Source organism: Globicephala melas, chromosome 1 (genome assembly GCF_963455315.2).
Source record: "Globicephala melas chromosome 1, mGloMel1.2, whole genome shotgun sequence".
Classification (NCBI taxonomy): Eukaryota; Metazoa; Chordata; class Mammalia; order Artiodactyla; family Delphinidae; genus Globicephala; species Globicephala melas.
In genome coordinates, this window is record NC_083314.1 from 162,915,178 (window position 1) to 162,933,869 (window position 18,692).

The 18,692-nt window shown below is 52.6% G+C and overlaps 1 protein-coding gene across 1 annotated transcript; it reads left to right on the forward strand.

Moving 5' to 3' along the window:
• Positions 1-4,379: 4,379 nt before the first annotated feature.
• On the forward strand, positions 4,380-14,178 carry SPOCD1 (SPOC domain containing 1). The gene is made up of 13 exons (XM_060288698.1): positions 4,380-4,504; positions 4,968-5,009; positions 5,164-5,224; positions 5,547-5,637; positions 6,379-6,538; positions 6,646-6,762; positions 8,397-8,522; positions 10,398-10,530; positions 10,760-10,911; positions 11,214-11,363; positions 11,903-11,992; positions 12,282-12,468; positions 13,381-14,178. The coding sequence occupies exons 1-13, from the start codon at positions 4,421-4,423 to the stop codon at positions 14,046-14,048; spliced, it is 2,061 nt and encodes a 686-aa protein (XP_060144681.1). The 5' UTR covers positions 4,380-4,420; the 3' UTR covers positions 14,049-14,178.
• Positions 14,179-18,692: the final 4,514 nt, after the last annotated feature.

The window sequence follows — 18,692 nt, forward strand, 5'->3', positions numbered from 1 at the left end:
GCTGTTGTAGAAATGTTAACACAAATACCTGACCTATCAAAGTATAAAGGAAGTTACTGTCTTTATCTTCCTCTGAAGTAATACGATGATCTGGGAATGCTTTAGTTCCAAGCATGCACCTTCCCAAGTTATGTGCTGTTGTTATCTAGTAAGTTGGTCCTAAGTTATTTTTTTAATCCCACAAATTACACAAATATTATAGTTTCATATAATCAGTGTTCATTTAGATTTAACAACATAGTTATCATTTTCTTTGCTCAGAATTCCTCTCTACATCTCAGCTTTTATATCTGGGATCATTTTTCCTTCCTTCTGCCTCAAGTTCATCCTTTAACATTTTGTTTATTGAGAAAAATAAAATTACCAAGAAAAACAATAACTCTCTTGGTTTTCTCTATGATATCTTTATTTTTTATTTTAAACCATTTTTAAAATTGAAGTATAATTTACAATATTTCAGGTGTACAGCAAAGTGACTCAGTTCACTGAATCTGTTCTTTTTCAGTTTCTTTTCCATTATAGGTTATTACAAGATACTGAATATAGTTCCCTGAGTTACCCAGTAGGTCCTTATTGTTTATCTATTTTATATGTAGTAGTGGGTATATGTAAATCCCCAACTCCTAATTTATCCTTCCCCACCCCCGCTATCCCCTTTGGTAACCGTAACTTTATTTTCTATGTCTGTGAGTCTATTTCTGTTTTGTAAATAAGTTATAATATCTTTATTTTATCTTCATTCTCAAAAAATATTTTGTGTGGGTGCACAATTGATATTTTCCTTAAGCATATTGAAAATATTATTCTACTATGTTTTGCTTCCATATTACTATTGACAAGTTAGCTGTTAGTCTAACTACCATTCCTTTGTAGGTAGAATGTCTTTTTGTGAGAGGCAGGCATTATAGCGTTAGCGGTTAAACGTGTGGCCTCTGGAATCAGACTGCCAGGATTTGAATCTTAGATCTTTGGTTTACTAGCTGTATGACACTGGGCAAGCTGATTAACCTCTCTGTGCCTCAATTTCCTCTTCTGTAAAATGGGGGCAATAATGGTACCAGTACCTAACTCGCAGGGTTGTGATGAGGATTAAGTGAACTAACAAGGAAAGCATTCAGAACAGTGGTAGCACATTTTCAGTGCTATTAAAGTGTTAGATTTTTTCCCCCCTCAATGCTTTTAGGATCTCCTTTTTTTAAAAAATAAATTTATTTTATTTATTATTTTTGGCTGTGTTGGGTCTTCGTTGCTGCACGCGGGCTTTCTCTAGTCGCGGTGAGCAGGGGCTACTCTTCGTTGCAGTGCGTGGGCTTCTCATTGCAGTGGCTTCTCTTGTTGTGGAGCATGGGCTCTAGGTGTGTGGGCTTCAGTAGTTGTGGCTCGCGGGCTTCAGTAGTTGTGGCTCGCAGGCTGTAGAGGGCAGGCTCAGTAGTTGTGGACACGGGCTTAGTTGCTCCGCGGCATGTGGGATCTTCCCGGACCAGGGCTCGAACCAGTATCCCCTGCATTGGCAGGCAGATTCTTAACCACTGCTCCACCAGGGAAGCCCAGGATCTCCTTATCATTGGTGTGGAGCAGTTTCACTATGATGTGTCTAGGTGTGGATTTACTTTCACTTAAACTTTTTGAAATTCACTGAGCTTTTTGAATCTGTAAATTGTCGTCCTGTATCAAGTCTAGAAAATTCTTAGCTGTCTATCTTCAAATACTCCCTCTGCTCAATTCTCTCCTCTCCCTTTCTGGAACTTTAGTTCCAGAGTGATATTAGTCCTTTCGCTCTAGCCTTTGTGTCTCTTTGATTGTGTTTCACGGTCTCTGTGTCGTAAATATTTTGTATAATTTCTTTAAGTCTATTTTCTAGTTCACTAGCTTATTTCAGCTGTGTCTAATATGCTATTAAACCTATATATTGACTTTTAAATTTTAATAGTTATTATTATCATATTTTTATTTCCAGAAGTCGTGTTTTGTGCCCAACCAAATCTGCCCTTCAGATTATATATATATATATAATATTTTTAATACATATTTTTGCCCTTCACTCATATGTTCGACATTGCCTTTTATTTCTTTAAACATATCATACATACATATGTTGTATTCTTGTCTGATAAGTCCAGTAACTAAAGCCTTTGCTGGTCTGATTCTGCTGCCTATTGTTTGGGAGCCTCGTAACACTGGTATGTGGACCCCTGAGAACAGGGGCCAGTCAAAAGGTTTTAAACTGTGAAGGACTATTCTTAATCTCTTTCCTGTTTTCCTTCCCAGATGTCCCGTTTTCTCTCTGCCACCCCCTCCCCCCCATCTCAATTTACTTTTTTGAAAGGCTGATTCATTCCCATGGTTAAAAAAAAAAGTGAAAAGTCTCCCTCCCAACTCCCAGTCCCTTTCCTATTGGAAGCCTCTGATATCAAGTTCTTGTGGATACTTCCAGAGATATTTCATGCAGATTCAAGCAAATACAATGAAAAAATCTTTCTCTTTTTAAAGCAAATGGTAGCACACTACACACATTGTTCTGAACTTGTCTTTTAATTTAAAAAGTATGTTTGTGCTTATAAAAGAGACACATGCTCATTCTGAGTAACATAAATACCCAAGTGTCTACAAGTAGAAAGTGAAAATCCCCCTGGAATTTCATTCCCCAGAGATAACTTCTATTATGCATCTATAAATATATATTTACATAAATGGGTTTATGCAATACATACTGCTCCATAACCTATTTCTTTCTTTTTCTCCAAACAATACAGCTTGACATCTTTCCATGAATCTTACCATATCTCTCAGTGCTCTCCACATAGCCCAGCAGTTAAATGCCTGGGCTTCGGAGTCAGACAGAACTAGGTTCTAATCCTAGCTCTGTCACTTAGTAGCTATGGGACTTTTCAGAGCCTCTCTGAGCCTCAGTTTCCTCATCTGTAAAATGGGGATGGAAATAGTACATAGTTCATAGTGTTGTTCTGAGACCTTAATAAGATCATGTATGACATGCTTCTTCCAGGGTCAGCTGCTTTATAAGCCCTTGATGAATGGTAGTTTTTTATTACTACTTACTCTTTTTAATGGCCACTTAGAATCCGTAGTATGATATGTAACCATTTATCAACCATTACCCTTTTGATGGACACTGGATTATACCCAATTTTTTTGTTGTTGTTATAAATGCCAACCCAGTGAACACTGAATGTACATCTTTCACCTTTGTGTGTATTTTCTTGTGAATTCCCTGCAGTGGGGTCACTGGGTCCTCTGAATTCTAATGTCTGTTTCTTCTTTCTCTCCGAGGAGGCAATGAAAATGGCCCATGGGGTGAAGCATGTGTATTACGTAGGTTTTTCCTTTTTATTACTGCTGTTTTTTGTCTCTCTCCTGAGGTGTGGTGGGGTGGGAGGGGTCCTCCCCAGAGACGATCCCAGCCCCCTGCCCCAGCCTGCCCTCCTCCGGAGCTTCCTAGTACTCCCCACTTCCTATGACGTGAATCTCAGACCTCTGTTTTCCCCCAAACCTTGGAACCTGACCATTCATGATCATTCATTCAAGGATTACTTTTTAGACCCATCTACTTTCAAAACAATTCCCTGTGGTTTGTAATAAATTAAAAGAATCAAAACACACTCAAATGGGTTAAAGTCTAAAGGAAGCAAGAAAAGGGGGAGGAGAAGGGGAAATCTTGTTACAACACCCCACCCCCCAATCCTGGAAAGGTACAACATCTAGGCTTAAAGTTAATACTAAGCTTCCTGGAAGCCAATGCAAAAAGGGGAGCAGGAGAGATTCTATAGCTCATTAGAAGACCCAGAACCACTCTGCATCTTGAAATGGTCATGAAGGGCTTCCTCTCAGGGGCAATAGAGGGGTGATCAGCAGGCTTTCAGAGGGGGTGTTGGACGTGTTCGCCACGTGGCTGTTTCAGGGCAAAAGGCAAGTCAGTGACCCTGGAAAAGGGGCATGACAGAGCTTTGAGGAAGAGAAGGTGGGCTCAGAACAGGATATGGCTCCCTGGTAAGATGTATCTCTGGTCAGAAGGGTGAGAAGGGTCTCAGTACAGGGTCCAGGTAACTCTGAACATGGCTGGGAGTGAGAGGGGAAGCCGAGAGGATGGGAATGAAGACAGGCTTCTCTCCTGGGATGGAGGCCAGGCAGTCAGCAAACATTTATAGAGCCCTCCTCTGTGCCAGCCTTTTCTGGGCATTAGGAATACAATGGGGGCTAAGACGTACATGCTCCCTGTCCTCATGGAGCTTACAGTTCAGCGGGGAAGAGCGAGGACAGTAAAGAATTGCAGGTGAGGTTAGTGCTCTGAAGGGCTCTTCTCCCCTGGCAGGTTGGTTCTGGGGCAGTGATCCACCTCCTGGGGGCCATCGGCTACAGCCAGGCAGGGGGGCTCCTGCCTCCGAAGCTGGAGGTTCTGGAGGACATGATGGAGGTCAACTCAGCCTCACCTGTCCAGAGGCCCAGATTGAAGGAAAGGCCCATGGCCCGGGGCCCCACGGGGTGCCAGGTACAGAAGATGTTCTTTACACTGGCAGGTCTCTTCATCCTGTTGGGAGAGGCACATGCACACCTGATTCACAGAGATGGTGCTGCAGCCCAGAGAGACGCTGTGACTTGCACATGGTCACACAGAACGTAGAAGCCAGAGGCAGAGTTAGACCTCTGCTGGCTGGCCGCCCCCGGGCGGTGGTCTGTGCATTCCTTCTCCTGCACTGCAGAGTTCAGGATCTTGACCGGAGCAGAGGAGGAAGGGAGGGGCTGGGCCTCCATGCATTCGGGGAGAGAGCAGTTGTTGACCTTTGTTCCTGGCCACCCCTCATGTCCTGCCATCCCAAGATCCTCTAGCCACCTCCCTCAGGGGGGACAGCATGGGGCTCTGGTGGCCTCTCTGACCCCTCCCACCATCCGAGGAGTCATTCTTTTCTGCCCAGGGGTTCCACCTTCTTCTCCACATGCTCATTCTGTTGCAGGAGGGGGTTCCCGTTCAGGAGGCTGGTGCAGAGTGTCCGGGGGTGAGTGCTTCTGCCCTGGCCACGCGGCATCCCTCCCTGGAGCACGGGTAGGGGGGATGTGGGACTGGGGAGGTGACTGGGGAAGCAGGGTCCCCCTGGGGCTGGGAGGCTGCACCCGGGGACAAGGCCTCGGGTCCTCACCCCTCCCCTACAGTGTGGCCCAGTGGAGGCTGAAGAGGAGGAGCCTGGGGAGCAGGCGCGGGGAGAGGACTCAGGTGAGGGGCCGTGGAGGGTGCCCCTCAGCAGCCATCTGTCTTCTAGGGACTGCTGAGCACGCAGGGGGCTCCCACCCAGCTCTGGGCCCCAGCCCCTGCTAAGACTCCTCTCCTCTCCCACCCGCAATCAGCCTGTAGTCCTTCCCCAATGGGGTGGGGACCGCTGGCTGCCTGGACTCGGCTCCCAGACAGACATCCTAGACGCCCTGGGTCTCTGAGGGTGGGACCCTTGCCTTGCCTGCCTAAGCCCCTCAGCATTGAGTCACCCCCTCCCCTTGCCCCTGAGCATCCACTGGGCGCCAGAGACTCTGTTTCCCCACAGCTCAGCTTCAGCCCCAACAGGAGAAGCTACCCCTGGATATTGGGGTACGGGGCACTGTGGTCCGTGCCATGCGGGAGGCGCTGTGGAGTCGGTAAGGTCTTGTTCCGCGTTCCCTGACATCCAGGACGTCCTGAAGGGCTGCCTTCACACACACCACCTCCCAGAGCTGTGCCGTGTTCTAAGGGCTTCTGTGTGTACGACTAACCCCATTTTATCCTGTGAGGTCATTTGCCCACACGTTTGAACCTGGTCTCTCTGGCTTCAGGGCTGTGCTTTCTCATTAAGCCGCTGCAGCTCTCAGTGTCTGCTCAGGTCCTCGTGGATGTCGCCCACAGCAAATGCTTTCAGACACAGTGAGACTCTCAGAGATCTGAGCACAGAACTGTCACTTTACTAATGGTGAGGCCAAGGCCCAGAGAGGACAGGGTTTTGCAAAGGTCACACAGCAAGTCAGTAGCCGATTCAGGGTTACATCCAGGGCCAGGGCTCCATCCCCTCCCCTACCCATGCCTTGCCCTCCCCCCACCAGGCTTCCTCCCCTCCCTCCATACCCCGGTTTACTGGCCAGGGATAGAGCAGGGGCTGAGCAATCCGATCTTGCTTTTCTACTCATCGTGTGGCCTCAGGCAAGCCCCTTATCCTCTGTGAGCCTCAGTCACCCCATCTGTAGATGGAGAATGATGATACCTCTTCTTCACGGAGTTGGGGGGAGAATAAATGGGTGCATGTACGAAAATGTTCAGAATAGAAACCAGAGTTGGCCCAGAACCTGCTCTCCACCCATGTCTCCCTCTCGGGCTCGGTGCCCTGGCCCTGCCCTTGTGCCCCACAGCCTTCAGGAGCGCCCAGACCTGGCGCTGAGTGAGGAGGCCGTGGAGGGCATCGCTGCCGGCATCGAGGCAGCCCTCTTCGACCTGACACAAGCCACCGACGGCCGCTACAAGAACAAGTACCGCAGCCTGCTGTTCAACCTGCGGGACCCCAGGAACCCGGTGAGTGGGGCTCTGGGCTAGGCTGGGTCCCCCTCAGAGGTGGGAAGCCCTGGCAGGATGTTGGGTGGGGCTCTCCAAGCGGTGTGGTGCAGCCCCTGCCCCTGCAGGACCTGTTTCTCAAAGTGGTTCACGGAGACGTCAGCCCCCACGGCCTGGTGCGGATGAGCTCGGTCCAGCTGGCCCCCCAAGAGCTGGCCCGCTGGCGGGACCAGGAGGAAAAGAGGGTGAGCTGTTGGGTCAAGTCAGGACATGGAGAAGGGGTTTGGGGAGGGGGAGGCCCGAGGATGGAGCGGGAGAGACAGACAAAGAGTGAGGAGGAAGGTGATGAGACAGGGGAGCACAGGACAGACAGAAACAGAAACGAGGGAACAGAAAGATCGGGCAGACAGGGAGAGAGTCAGAGAGACTCTCCCCACCAAAAAAGAAGGGAAAAGAGGCAGAAATGAAGGGGGTTGGAGATGGAGAGCTCAGTAGAGAGGTGACACCAACGGGGGTGTTGTCTTCCACTTGCTTTACTATGGAGCTGGGCTGGGGGGGGTGGGGGGACGGGGGATGTTGGCGCAGAGTCTGGAATCCAGGATTGTCATCCGCCATCCATGGGGCACAGACCCAGTGTGATGACCCTGCTCCAGTCCAGCCCCAGAAGTTCCAGAAAAGGCTGGAAGTCTTCCTAGTGCCCCAGGCTGAGCGAGGAACCCCACAGCCTCCAGCAGTTCACAGATACACCCCCATACACCCAGGGGGAACTGCACAGGGGCAGGGGAGGTGTGGGCACTGAGCCAGCTTCAGGAGATGCTTGCATAATGTTTGTTGGTGCCCCAGTGAGAAAGGGACTGACCGAGAGCAGGGCCTGTGGTATGGGCTAGGGCAATAAGGCCCTTATTCTGACAGACACTGGGCTGGTTAGAATTAATAACTGGAATCCGTTAGGAGCATCTGTCCACTCTGAGCTTCTGTCCGGGCACTGTGGGCGACCAGGACCAGCTATGTAAATTGTGGAGCCAGTGCAGAATGAAAATGCGGGTGCTTTGTTCAACGATTAAGAATTTCAGGGACTTCCCAGTGGTTAAGACTCTCTGCTTCCACTGCAGGGGGCACTTGTTCGATTCCTGGTCGGGGAACTAAAATCTCTCATGCGGGCAGCGCGGCCAAGAAAAAAAAAAAAAAAAATTTCAAGATGATGGCAGTATTTAGCATGGGGCCCTTCTAGGCACAGGGCCCTGGGCTACTGCATGGAGCCCATGTCCGCAAAGCCAACCCTGCTGGGAGGACAGGGCTTCTGTCCTCCCGGGGTTGTTAGAAAGAAAGAGACAGGCTTTCAGGAATCGTTTCAGGTAGGATGACACTGATCAGCAATAAGAATCACAAGTAGCGTTTACTGTGAGCCAGGCTCCAGGCTAAACACTCAACATAAGCTGTTTAATATGATGCTCTTAATTTCATTTCTAGAGAACAGATCAACTAAGGCTTAGAGCAATGAAGGGCTTGCCCAGGGCCACACCATCTTGTGGGCCTTTATTAATGACAGCTGGTGCTCTAGCGCCTGTGCTCTTTCGACTACCCCACACTCTTCCCAGGGCAGAGGGTGGGTGGGATACAGTCGGGCAGATTTGACTCGTGCGAGAAGGCGAAGTTCAAGAAGGCGGGTTTGAGTTGGAGGGTGAATGAGTGGAAAATGGAGAAGTAAGGCGGATGGTGGGGGGTCTCCAGGTGAGGGACTGGCAGAAGCAGAGACGTGGAGGAAGGGAAAGGGCTGGCATGGAAGGGGCCACAGCGGAGGGGCTTCAAGGGAGCACTTGGGCTCTTGGTGGCCAAAGTCCTCCAACCCTGGCTGAGCTGGGGCTGCTCCGCCCCTCAGAGCCTGGAGATCATTGCGCAGCTGCAGAAGGAGCCGTGCAGCCTCCCGGCCTCCAAACTGACCCACAAGGGGGAAGTCGAGATCCTGCGGGACATGGACCAGACGCTGACCCTGGAGGATCTGGTGGTAAGTGGGAGCCTGACGTGGTGCCAGGCAGGGCCTGTGCCCTCGGATCCCACCCCTCACCTCACCAGCTGTGTGGCCTTGGGCAAGTCATCTGACTACGCTGAGGCCCACGGTCTTCATCGTAGATAGGGGAATGACGGTGGCCGCACAGGGTCTGGGTGAGCACGGGGTGAGACAAACGCCGGCACCGGGCCTGTCCGCACCTTCGCAGCGCTGCTGCCCCTCCTTTTGGCCTAACCCCAAGGCACCTCGTGTGAGTAGTAGTGAGTCCTGTCTCCGCAGTTCCCCCCAACCTCAGGCATTCCGACCAGATCCCAGGTTGGGAAGCAGGAGGGACACGCTGTTTGAGGCAGCGACTTTTCGGATGTAAGGAGCAGAGACTTGCTCTATTCAGCAGAAGGACTTAGGGATGCGCCGGCAGGGCACCACCTGGAGTCCAGAGCAGCCTGTGCGGAGTGTCCTTTTCTTTGTGGGGGACCTGCCCCATCCTCCTGTCCATCCTGCTTCTTCCTCCCCCTTGGCCCCTCCTCCTTGCACATGGCTCAACAGGATGGCTCAGCAGCCCTCGAATCAGTGAACCCATCCCCTCAGCCTCCTGCAGCCAATCAGAGCGCCCCCTTGGCTCACTTCAGTCGCTCTCAGGAGAAGGCTGCTCCGGCTTTGGTTGGGCGTCCCGTGGGTCAGATGTTCACCCCGGTCTAATCAGCTGTGTGTCCGGGATGGGGGAGCGCAGGGTCCCTTGAGCCACGTTCGTTCGCTGGGGAAATGGCAGTGACCTTGACCGACAAAAATCCCTGCTGTCCCTCACCAGTATCCAGGCCAACAAGCAGACCTCTTGGCTGTGCGGAGAGGAGCCCTAAGAGGGCGTGGCTGCTCCCCAACCCAAACCAACCTGTATTCCCTGAGTAAATTGAATGTAAATATAGGGGGAGGAGCCAGAGAGAGAGGGAAGAGAGAGCGGGCGGCAGAGTAGGGGAGGGGAAGATAACACAGAATAGCAACATTTCCTCCGACTGAACACCTACTATGTGCCACTTTTACAAACAACGCCTCATTCAAACCTCACGATATAACCTACGAGATGGGTGATGCCTGTTTCCTGGGTGAGGCACCTGAAACCGTTTGCCCAAGGTCACTTAGTTGGCAGTGGGGGAGACTGGAACCCAGGCTCTCTGACTCCAAAGCCTGTGCCTTGTCTCTGCTCTGGAGGTGGTTTTAAGGCAAGAGTGAGAGTTTCAAGATCTTTTCAAATCTTCCTGAAGCAATCAATGTTTGTTGTGTGTTTAAAGCTGTTTCTATTATGAGGAAGAAACGGTGATTTGGCATTGGGCTTCAAGGTTCTTAAAAACGTTCATTCTCCCCAGTTCTGTCGTCTGCTTCTGAGAACTCGTCCTAAGGAGATAATTGAAAGTCTAGGAAAATACTTTCAGCATAAGGATGTCCTCAGTGTTATTTGTTACAGTGAAAGCCTGGGAACGACCTGATTGTCTAGCAGCAGAGGTGATGCGTACACTCCAGCCCACCCCATCAGTGCAATGTCTACAGGGACGGTATAACACGGCAGATACCTTTGCTGTGCTTCATGGACACATGAACCACAAAAGGACCCCCGAAACTCTGTGTATAGATAAACTATTATAAAGGAACACCCGGAGTATCAACGGTTGTTTCTAAGTGGTGGGACAAGGGGGGATTTTTTTTTTAATTTTCAAATTTTCTATATTTTCTGTAACAAGTTCACGATACCTTTGTAATTAAAGAATATATTATTTAGAAAAATAAAACCACAGCCCTGAGGGCCGCCTACTCATGGAGGGCTGCTGACCTCCCCAGCCGCCTTCCCGGCCCACCCCTCTCTCCTCCTTTGCCTCCCAGGAACCCATGGTGTCCATAGACTGCGGCCCACTGGCCCTGCCTGCCACGTCGAGGGGCACCACGGAGCAGCACGAGGACACCACAGAGCAGCACAAGCACCACTTCCTAGACCCCAGCTGCCGCATCTGCATGGGTGGGAGGGAGACACAGGAGGGGCACAGGGGTGGTGGGTAGGCTGGGGCTGAGTGTGGGGTTCAGCGGCAACAGGGATTCATGGCTTGGGGAGAAGGTGGTGGGGTGGGGGTACCTGTGTTCCAGGTCACCTCAAAAAGGACCTGGTTCAAACTCCGTTTCTAATGCCCTGGGCTGGCTTCAGCCTAGCTGCCGGCCCCCTTTTCAGCTCCTGCCTCTGCTCTTTGCAGACTGGAAGCCCTTGTATGAGCGGCCAGCCTCCTTCATAGCCACCAGGAGGATGGGGGATGATGCTTTCCAGAGAGCCCCAAGCCTGGTCCCTATGTCCTCTCCAGAGATGCCCCAAACCAAGGAGAAGCCTCCCACGGAGCCCAAGGACAGGTATGGGGCAGTGGGCAAGGAGGTGGGCAACTGGCAGGGTGGGTGGGGGAGGCCACCTGCTAGGGCAGCAGACACAGGCTGGGTTTTTCCATATGGCCTTAGGCAAATCCTGCCTCTTGTGTGGGCCTCGGTTTCCCCATCTGTGCAATGGAACTAATCATCCCTGCCTACTGGTCTCTACCACATAAGGCCATGTTTGGACCAGTGTTCCAGCACCCACAGTGGAGACACAGGACCTTCTCTGAAAACTAAGGAGCTGCTGGGGAAGCCCTGGTGACCTGTTCATCTGGCCCTGTTCTCTCTGTCCCTCCCTCTAGGCTCCAGATGCCTGCTGGGTCCACAAAAGCCCTGCCCAGCCAGCCGCCCTGGGAGGGGTCTCTGGACATGTTCTCCATTAAGCAGTTCCGGGTCAAGGCCCAGCTGGTCTCGGGGCACAGCTTTTGTCTCATCCGGGTACTCCTGCCCAGCTCGCCGAAGACTCCCTTGCACACTGACCAGCCCAGTCAGCTACACACACCCCCGTTCATTCATTCACCCACTCACTCCTTCTGAAACAAGTCTTTGGCTCCCTCTCTGTGCTTGGCCCTGTGCTAGGCTAAATGCAGCCCCACTCGTGCAGAGACACATGGGCAAAGGACTCCCTATAACCCAAGGCATAAAGCAGGAAGGACCCAGGAAAAGGGTCTGGTGCATCCTGGCCCAGAGTAGGGTTTTAGGAGTTATTGTTGAGTGAGTGAACGATCAGCCAAGTGTTGGATGAGGGTAGGGGGTTAGAGGAGGGCGTGAGGGGCTCCTGAGAAGTGGAGGAGATTGGCCAGGACAGGCTGTAGGCCTCCAGGGGTAGTTAGGGCTTTCCAGCAGCCACTGGGGCTCCTGATACACTGCCTGTCAATCCTCTTGGCCACAGGCTGTGGCTTCTGGGTAGCCAGTATTGAGTCTGCCTAAAGTGGGCGGGAAGCTGGGAGGCTGACTGGCCTCGTACCTGTCCCCAGGCCCTGCCCCAGGTGATCCGCTCTGCAGGCTGCATCCCCCCCAGTGCTGTCTGGGACTTTCTGGCCAGCATCTGCCCAGCCGAGGCCAAGGTAACCACCCACCCTTGGGCACCACCTCTCCTCCTAGCACCATATCCCCAGCCCTGAGCTCTCTTTCACTCCAGCTCTGGAGCAGAGGCCTGGTTTAAGATATCCGGGTCCAGTTCCCACTGTGACTGCAGACTCACTGTGTGAACCTGGGCAAGTCCCTCTGTTTCCACCTCTGGAAAATGGGGCCACCCTTCCTCACAGGGTTCTCAGAGGTTCAGATGAGACCAGGGGTGTTCACAGGAGCAGAGAATGACTGTTCCTAAACCTGCTCTTCTTCCTGCAACCTCAGGACATCTGCGTGGTCAGACTGTGCCCACATGGCTCTCGGGACACCCAAAATTGCCACCTGCTTTATTCCTACCTCAACAACAAGCAGTGCCACGGCCTGGCAGCTGTGGAACAGGTGGGGGTGGTCCTGCTGCCCCTGCCTGCCTTCCAGCCCCTGCCCTCCAGGCTGCGCCCTCTTGGAGGCCCAGGTGAGTGCCCAATGCCCATCCCAGGCCCTGTCTCCCCTCACTTGGTGACCAGACAGACGTTGTAGACACAGTCACCCCTGTCTCCATGGAGGCAGACACATCTCAGAAGGGAACTTCTGAGATGGGCAAACGTGAGAACAAAAACAAGAAGAGCTCAGACTTGTATATTGTTTACTATGTGCCAGACACCATTCTGAAAGCTTCACTTATATTAGTTCAGTTAGTCCTCAAAATAACCCCTTCAGGATGGTGCTGTTAATTTTTTCACTTCATAGATGAGGAAACTGAGGTAGGGAGAAAGCAAGTGTCCAGAGTCACAGCCAGTCAGTAGCAGAAACTGGCCTGCTAACCACCACACATACAGTCTCTCCAATCAGGCACCTTGATGAGAAACTCACCAGTCACATTTGACCCCAGCATAGCAGAAGAGGCAGGAACCACCAACTGGCTGAAATTAGGACCTACATAAAAGAGGCAGGAGAGATGTTTTCACCACAGCTATCCTGGGCCAAGCTTGGCTTTTGTGCCTGGATAGCCTCCAGGGTGTGGATCCAGGAAAGCATGGGAGGGGGCTGGAGGGGGTATCAAGGGGAAGACTGTACCTGTTGCTGAGTAGTGTTTGATCTTTCTGGGCTGCCTGTCCTGGGTAGTGTGGTAGAATGAATCATACAGCCTTGAGATTAAACCATCCATGCCCCAGTCTCAGCCAGGTGAACCCTTTCACACACTGTGAGAGCAAATCTTACGCCCTCCTACTTAACTTTCCTAGCATCTCATGGGCCCCATCTCACTACTGGAAAGCTCTTCTTGGGGTCTAACCTCCAGACCTCTTGCCACAGCCAGAATGCAGCTTCTGGGGGCTGTGAGTTCTCTCCGTCCAAGCCTTTGGTCTCTTTCCTCCTCTTTCTCCAGGCCTGGAAGCCACTCACGCAAGCCTGTTGCTGGCTGTGCTGCTCCCCAAGGCAGGGCTTCTGGCCACAGCAGAGTTCAGCCCCTTGTGGGGGAAGGTTCGCAAAATGCTCTCCTTCACCAGAAAAGCAGAGATGAGATGCCACCAGCCAGAGGCCACAGGGCCAGACGTGGCCCTGAAGGGATCCCCTCCCCCGGTGGGTGCCCTGCAGCAGGGCCAGGGCAAAGGCAGCCTGGCTCCAAGGGGAATCTGTGCTTGGCAGAGGCCTGCCAGAGGCAGGGGGAGACTGTGGGGAGAGCCTGAGACCTGGCAGGGTCCTGGGCGAGGGCAACGGCGTCCAAACCCAGGCTGGCACCAGTCCTGGCATCCCTATTCAGCTTCACCAGCTGGCCATGACCAGCACCTCCACAGGGCTTCCTGTCCCCGCCAAGCCCTGCTTCAGCATCTCAAATCCCTGGTGGCCATGAGCCAGCAGTTCCAAGCCTCACTGAGGTCCCTAGGCCAGGAGCAACTTCCCCGACCTCCTGCCCAGCCTCCTGCAGCCGCTGGGATTCTTGGCCTCCTCTGCCAGTCCCCTGCAGCTCCAGAGCCCCCTGGTCCATCCCTTGACTCCTCTTTGGGGTCTACAGATGGAGTCGGCTCTGAGTGTCCCCTTCCTGAAGAGACCTGACCCTCATTACCCACCAAAAGAGGGGCTTTAATTCCCTAACCAGTGCTGAACCCTGAGGTGCTCCGGAAGGAGCAACAGGGGCAGAGGAAGGGGATGGTTAGCTGTTTGAATTTCCTGTTCTGCAGTTTGCTTGGTGTTAATTTTTGGTTTAATAAAGAATTTGGCAAAGTTGAGACTGCATCTGCTGGCTGGACAGGAGGGACCCTGGGCCTGGCCACGTGTGGGTTGACGTGGGTGTGTCTGGGAGTTTCTGTGCACAGATATAGCAGAGCTAAAGTGTTAGGGATGGAGGGGGTAGCTTTGTCTGCTGCTTGTCTGAGGTCCTTAACCATCACTGTGCGCCAGGGTTCAGCTGTTGCCATGGTGGACTCTGGAAGCATTTTGCAAGTATTTTGAACTGGGTGGAAGAAGTGATGGGAGAGAAGGCAGCACTAGGTTGGGGGGAGAGAGAAAAACGAGGCTTTTGAAGGGGCATAGACACTTAGAGATTGTTAGAGAGGAAAAGGAGAGCAAGTTGCAATGGATTTAAAAATTTTCAGTTACCAAGACTTTTTCCTTTGGAGAGTTGGGGGTTACCGCCGTAATCCCTACGCGTCTCTGTGTGTATCTGAGGGTCGCTGTGTGTGCGCATGCCTGTGACCATATGTCTGTGTGGGTCTCTGTTGAGGAAGTTGGGAGGTCCAAATAGGATGTCTCCTCTCTGTTCCTCTTGCCAGCTCCTGGGGACTGATACTGGAGAAAGCCAAGGGCCTTGGCCTGGTGGATGGGGGTGGACATTGAGGATGGGGTTGGAGGCTGGTGTTACAGGGCAGGATGGTGCTGCTTTGCCTGGGGCCTGGAGTGAGCTCTTAACAGCAGCTACAATTGGAAGGCATCTCCGTGTGTGTGTACCTCCGGAGAGCTGAGTCTAGGCATTGCCATGGGAACTTAACTGTCTCCTCACTACCTAATCCAGGGTCCAGAAGCAGGGCCTGGCTTGGAGGACAGAACTTGTGGCAGGACCCCACCGTTCACCCCTGCCCCGGCCTGAAGGGGTGTATCTCTTCCCACCCCTTCTCTGAAGTCTACCCATGTACCAGCCTCGCCCTGGGCTGGGAAAGATGGGGCAATAGTTGGGGGAGTCCCCACTTCTCTGCCCCATGAGCTGTGCTGCTGCCCTACCCGCGGCCGACAGCAGAGGGGGCCCTAGGCCTTGGGATGGAGGTCGGGGCTGGCAGGACTGGAGGCCAAGCTGGAGGCGGGGCGAAGTGTGGGAATTTAGCCGTAGGGATTGGGCGCGTGTGTGTGTGTGGGGTGGGGTGGCGGGGGTGGGACAAGGAGGGGGGACTGGGCAGGTGAACCGCGGGTGGGGGGGAAGCTCCGAGGGCCTTGTGAGGGCCTCAGTGCTATATGCAAATTACCCAAATTACCCTGCAACCTGCGGCTTGACTCAAGTCGGCAGCAACTTGGGTCATTTTCTTAACACAGGGCAGTTGGGGGACGGCTGTGCGCCCTCTCCCTCCAAGCCCAGGACTTCCTCCCAGGGAGACGGGAGACCGTTTGGTCCGTTCCCGAGCACTCAGGGGAAAAAAAGCTCCGTACTCTGGGCTGGGACTTCCTTTCGGAGCGTCAGTTTTCCCCTCTGTAGATGGGAGTGATCGTGCGGCCCTCTGGCACCTCGCCCCGCAGAGAAGGCTATAGGTGAACCCCGAAATCCTCAGCCTGCTTCGAGGATGGGGGTTGGACAGCATGATCTCCACCCACCTTTTGGCGCTAGTCCGCAAGCCTCTTGCCTTTCTTTTGGCAGAGGAGGCCAGGAGCGCGGATTAGGAGAGCTGTTGCTAGGGGGCGTGACCGGAGGTTGCTGGGCTCGGGTTGCTAAGCAACGCTGGGCGGGGCTCACGTTGCTGGGCCGGAGTAGGCGTATCAGGGGACCCGAAGAGCCAGCTAAGCTTCCCTAGGTTTTAATGGAAGGCGGCCGTCGACGCTGGTCTCCCCGCGACTTTCTGCGGGCTTCACCTTCTCCTGGGCAGGACGCCGTCTCGGAGGGTCCTTCCGGTCATACCCTCCGAGACTCCGTTATCCTCTGGGCTCTGGAGCGAGGAACCCTGGGTCTTTGTGCACGTGTCTACGCGTTTGCTAGTGCGGTAGGGGGAGGGAGGGTCGCTTTTGGGTTTCCATAGCAACCGCTCCAGTGTCACCCCATTGCTCCCAAAGGTTTGAGCGGTTGCGTGTGTAAATTTACATATATCTGCATGTCATTAACATAGAGGCGGAGCCGGAACTTGTTTGGGCAACTATCCCTGGACAGTTCCGTTTGCTTCTCTCTCATCCCGCCTGATGGGCACGTGGGCCGCGCTTGCGTGAGTGTTTTGCTTATTAATGTTCCCAGATTTGGGGTGGGCGGGTGAACTGTAATAGTGACCACCGGTTCCCAGGCCCCGCAGTCACCTCATAGAGCTGTTTGGATGAATCCACGTACCCTTGACCAAAGACCCAGTCCCACCGGGCAATGCCAGGCCTGGTTGGAATCCCAGGTATGCCCTTTCTTGTCTGTGTGGCCTTGGGCAAGTTTAGTTGTCCTCTCTACGGCTCAGTTTCCTTCTCTGTGGATAGGGATACTAATCCCTAACTCATCAAGTTATGAGAGGGTTCAATGGGATGCCACTTTTATATGCATTTCTTGCTGCTCTTGGCATACAGTATCCACTTAGTGGTAGCTCTCTGCCTCCCTCCATGGAGCCCAGCTCCTCTCAGGCCCCAGCCAAAGCAAACTGACTTCTTTGTAGCTCATGTCATGACAACTAAACACCCGGAAGAACTTCCAGATGTCAGGGCAGACTGGGTTCGAGGCACAGGATGAGGACTATTAGTTTGCCTGTTTGTCTTTCTTGGATGCTGGAGGCCAGGTTGGTGAGAAACACGGACACCACCCCACCATCACCACCACTACCACACACACCTTTACACCCTTGTCTCAGCGGCCAACTGTTTCCAGAAACCTTGCATTTCTGTCTCAAAACGGCAGCAGGGAGGTTGAGAGACTTAAGAACCAGAGCTAAGGTGATTGAGAAAGTACTCTCCAGGACTGAGATGTCTGGGATGGAGCAGGGTCCAGCAGGAGGCTAAGGTCAGAAACTTTGCTTGAAGAGCCATATATCTGAGCCTTTACCAGGGAGGACTGGGGGACCCTGGGGCCACTCCTTTGCCCTTTCTGGTCCTCAGGGTCCCCATTGTGGACAACTGGGACTCCTCTGCTGTGATTTGGGGTGGAGGGCTCAGTATGGAGAACCCTCTCACTGCTGCAGCTCTGTAGCAGTGCCATGGAGGAAGTGAGTTTTCTGTTGGGGCAGAGGCTGCGACGTACCTTACCCCTTGAGCGTGGCTGGGATGGAGCAGTAGATATCCTGGAAGTTCTTGTTCTTACTTGGACTCTAATTGTTCCAGATAGCCTCTTCAAAAGCTGGGAAGTCCTGCCTGGGTCTAACTTTACCTTCCTGCTCTGGCAGAAGCTCCTTCTCTCCCTCATTTTTGCTGGTGTCTCTGTAACCTTAACAGCCTTGACTGCTAGGGTCAGAGGGGAGGCAGAGCAGGTGTTAAAGGAGGAGAATCAGTTCCACTCTGTGTTGGTCTCTTAGTTCTCAGTTAGGTTCAGATAATTAAAATAAATGAGATTGGCTCCTATCCTGGGTAGAGGAAGGTTATTGGTGATGAAGAGGGAGTATAGAAGCTGGATTCCGATTGGTTGGTTGGCTTCCTGGAGGAGGTAGAATTACCTGGGGGCCATACCCTGCCGTTGTCACTCTGACACTATGCAGGACTACTGTCTGCCGGCGGATGGCAGTGAGCCACTTCCTTCCCTCGTAGCCACCTGTGCTCCACAGGTAAGGATTCTAGGGACAGGCTGAGAGCCTGGCAGTGCCCAGTTGGCCTGCTTGTGTCCCGCTCTGGGGGCCAATTAAGTCTCCATCTCTAGCCGCGCCGATTAACAGTTAATAAGGCAGCAAACACCTGCAGCTATGGAGGCGAATTAAGAGCAACAGTCGGCATAATACACAACCCGATAAGTGAGCAATTAACAACCGGAGAAAGATTAATAGAAGCAATTACATCCTACTCGGGGCTCTGTAAATACGACTGTCAATGGCTGACGGCTTCAGTGCGGTCTCTCCTGGCCCCGCCCCAGGCTGCAGCCTCTGCAGGGAGGGAGTCAGGCCAGCCAGCCTGTGGATTCAGGACCACAGAGTCATATATACATGGGAAATGTGCATATACACAAATGTAGACGTACATAGACAGACATGCTCACAGAGATAGTCCACAAAGTGCAGTCACACAGATACACACATCCTGTACTGTCGCCCACACTCACATTCACACAACACAGAGCTACACAATGGTCATTCGGAAATACACACCGACATACACAGGAAAATAGCCACAGTGTCATAAACAGACACTTCCCTGTTTTAGACAGAGCCACACAGACAACCAGACACACAGTGACACTCACATATATGATTTGGATATATAGACACACAGCTCCATACTCCTAGGGTCCCAGATGCATGTGGCATCTGTCCTCCTTTGATGCCCACCTTGCAAAGGGTCGTGCATAGTGGGTGAGAGCTGCAGCTGGGCATTGGTTTGAGAGTACTGGAGTGC

Excerpts from the sequence above, each read along its gene's own strand:
- SPOCD1 (XM_060288698.1), top strand. The coding sequence starts at position 4,421 with ATGATGGAGGTCAACTCAGCCTCACCTGTCCAGAGGCCCAGATTGAAG. Across the intron at positions 5,225-5,546 it reads GGCGCGGGGAGAGGACTCAG|CTCAGCTTCAGCCCCAACAG; the intron begins GTGAGGGGCCGT and ends GTTTCCCCACAG. Across the intron at positions 6,539-6,645 it reads TGCGGGACCCCAGGAACCCG|GACCTGTTTCTCAAAGTGGT; the intron begins GTGAGTGGGGCT and ends CTGCCCCTGCAG.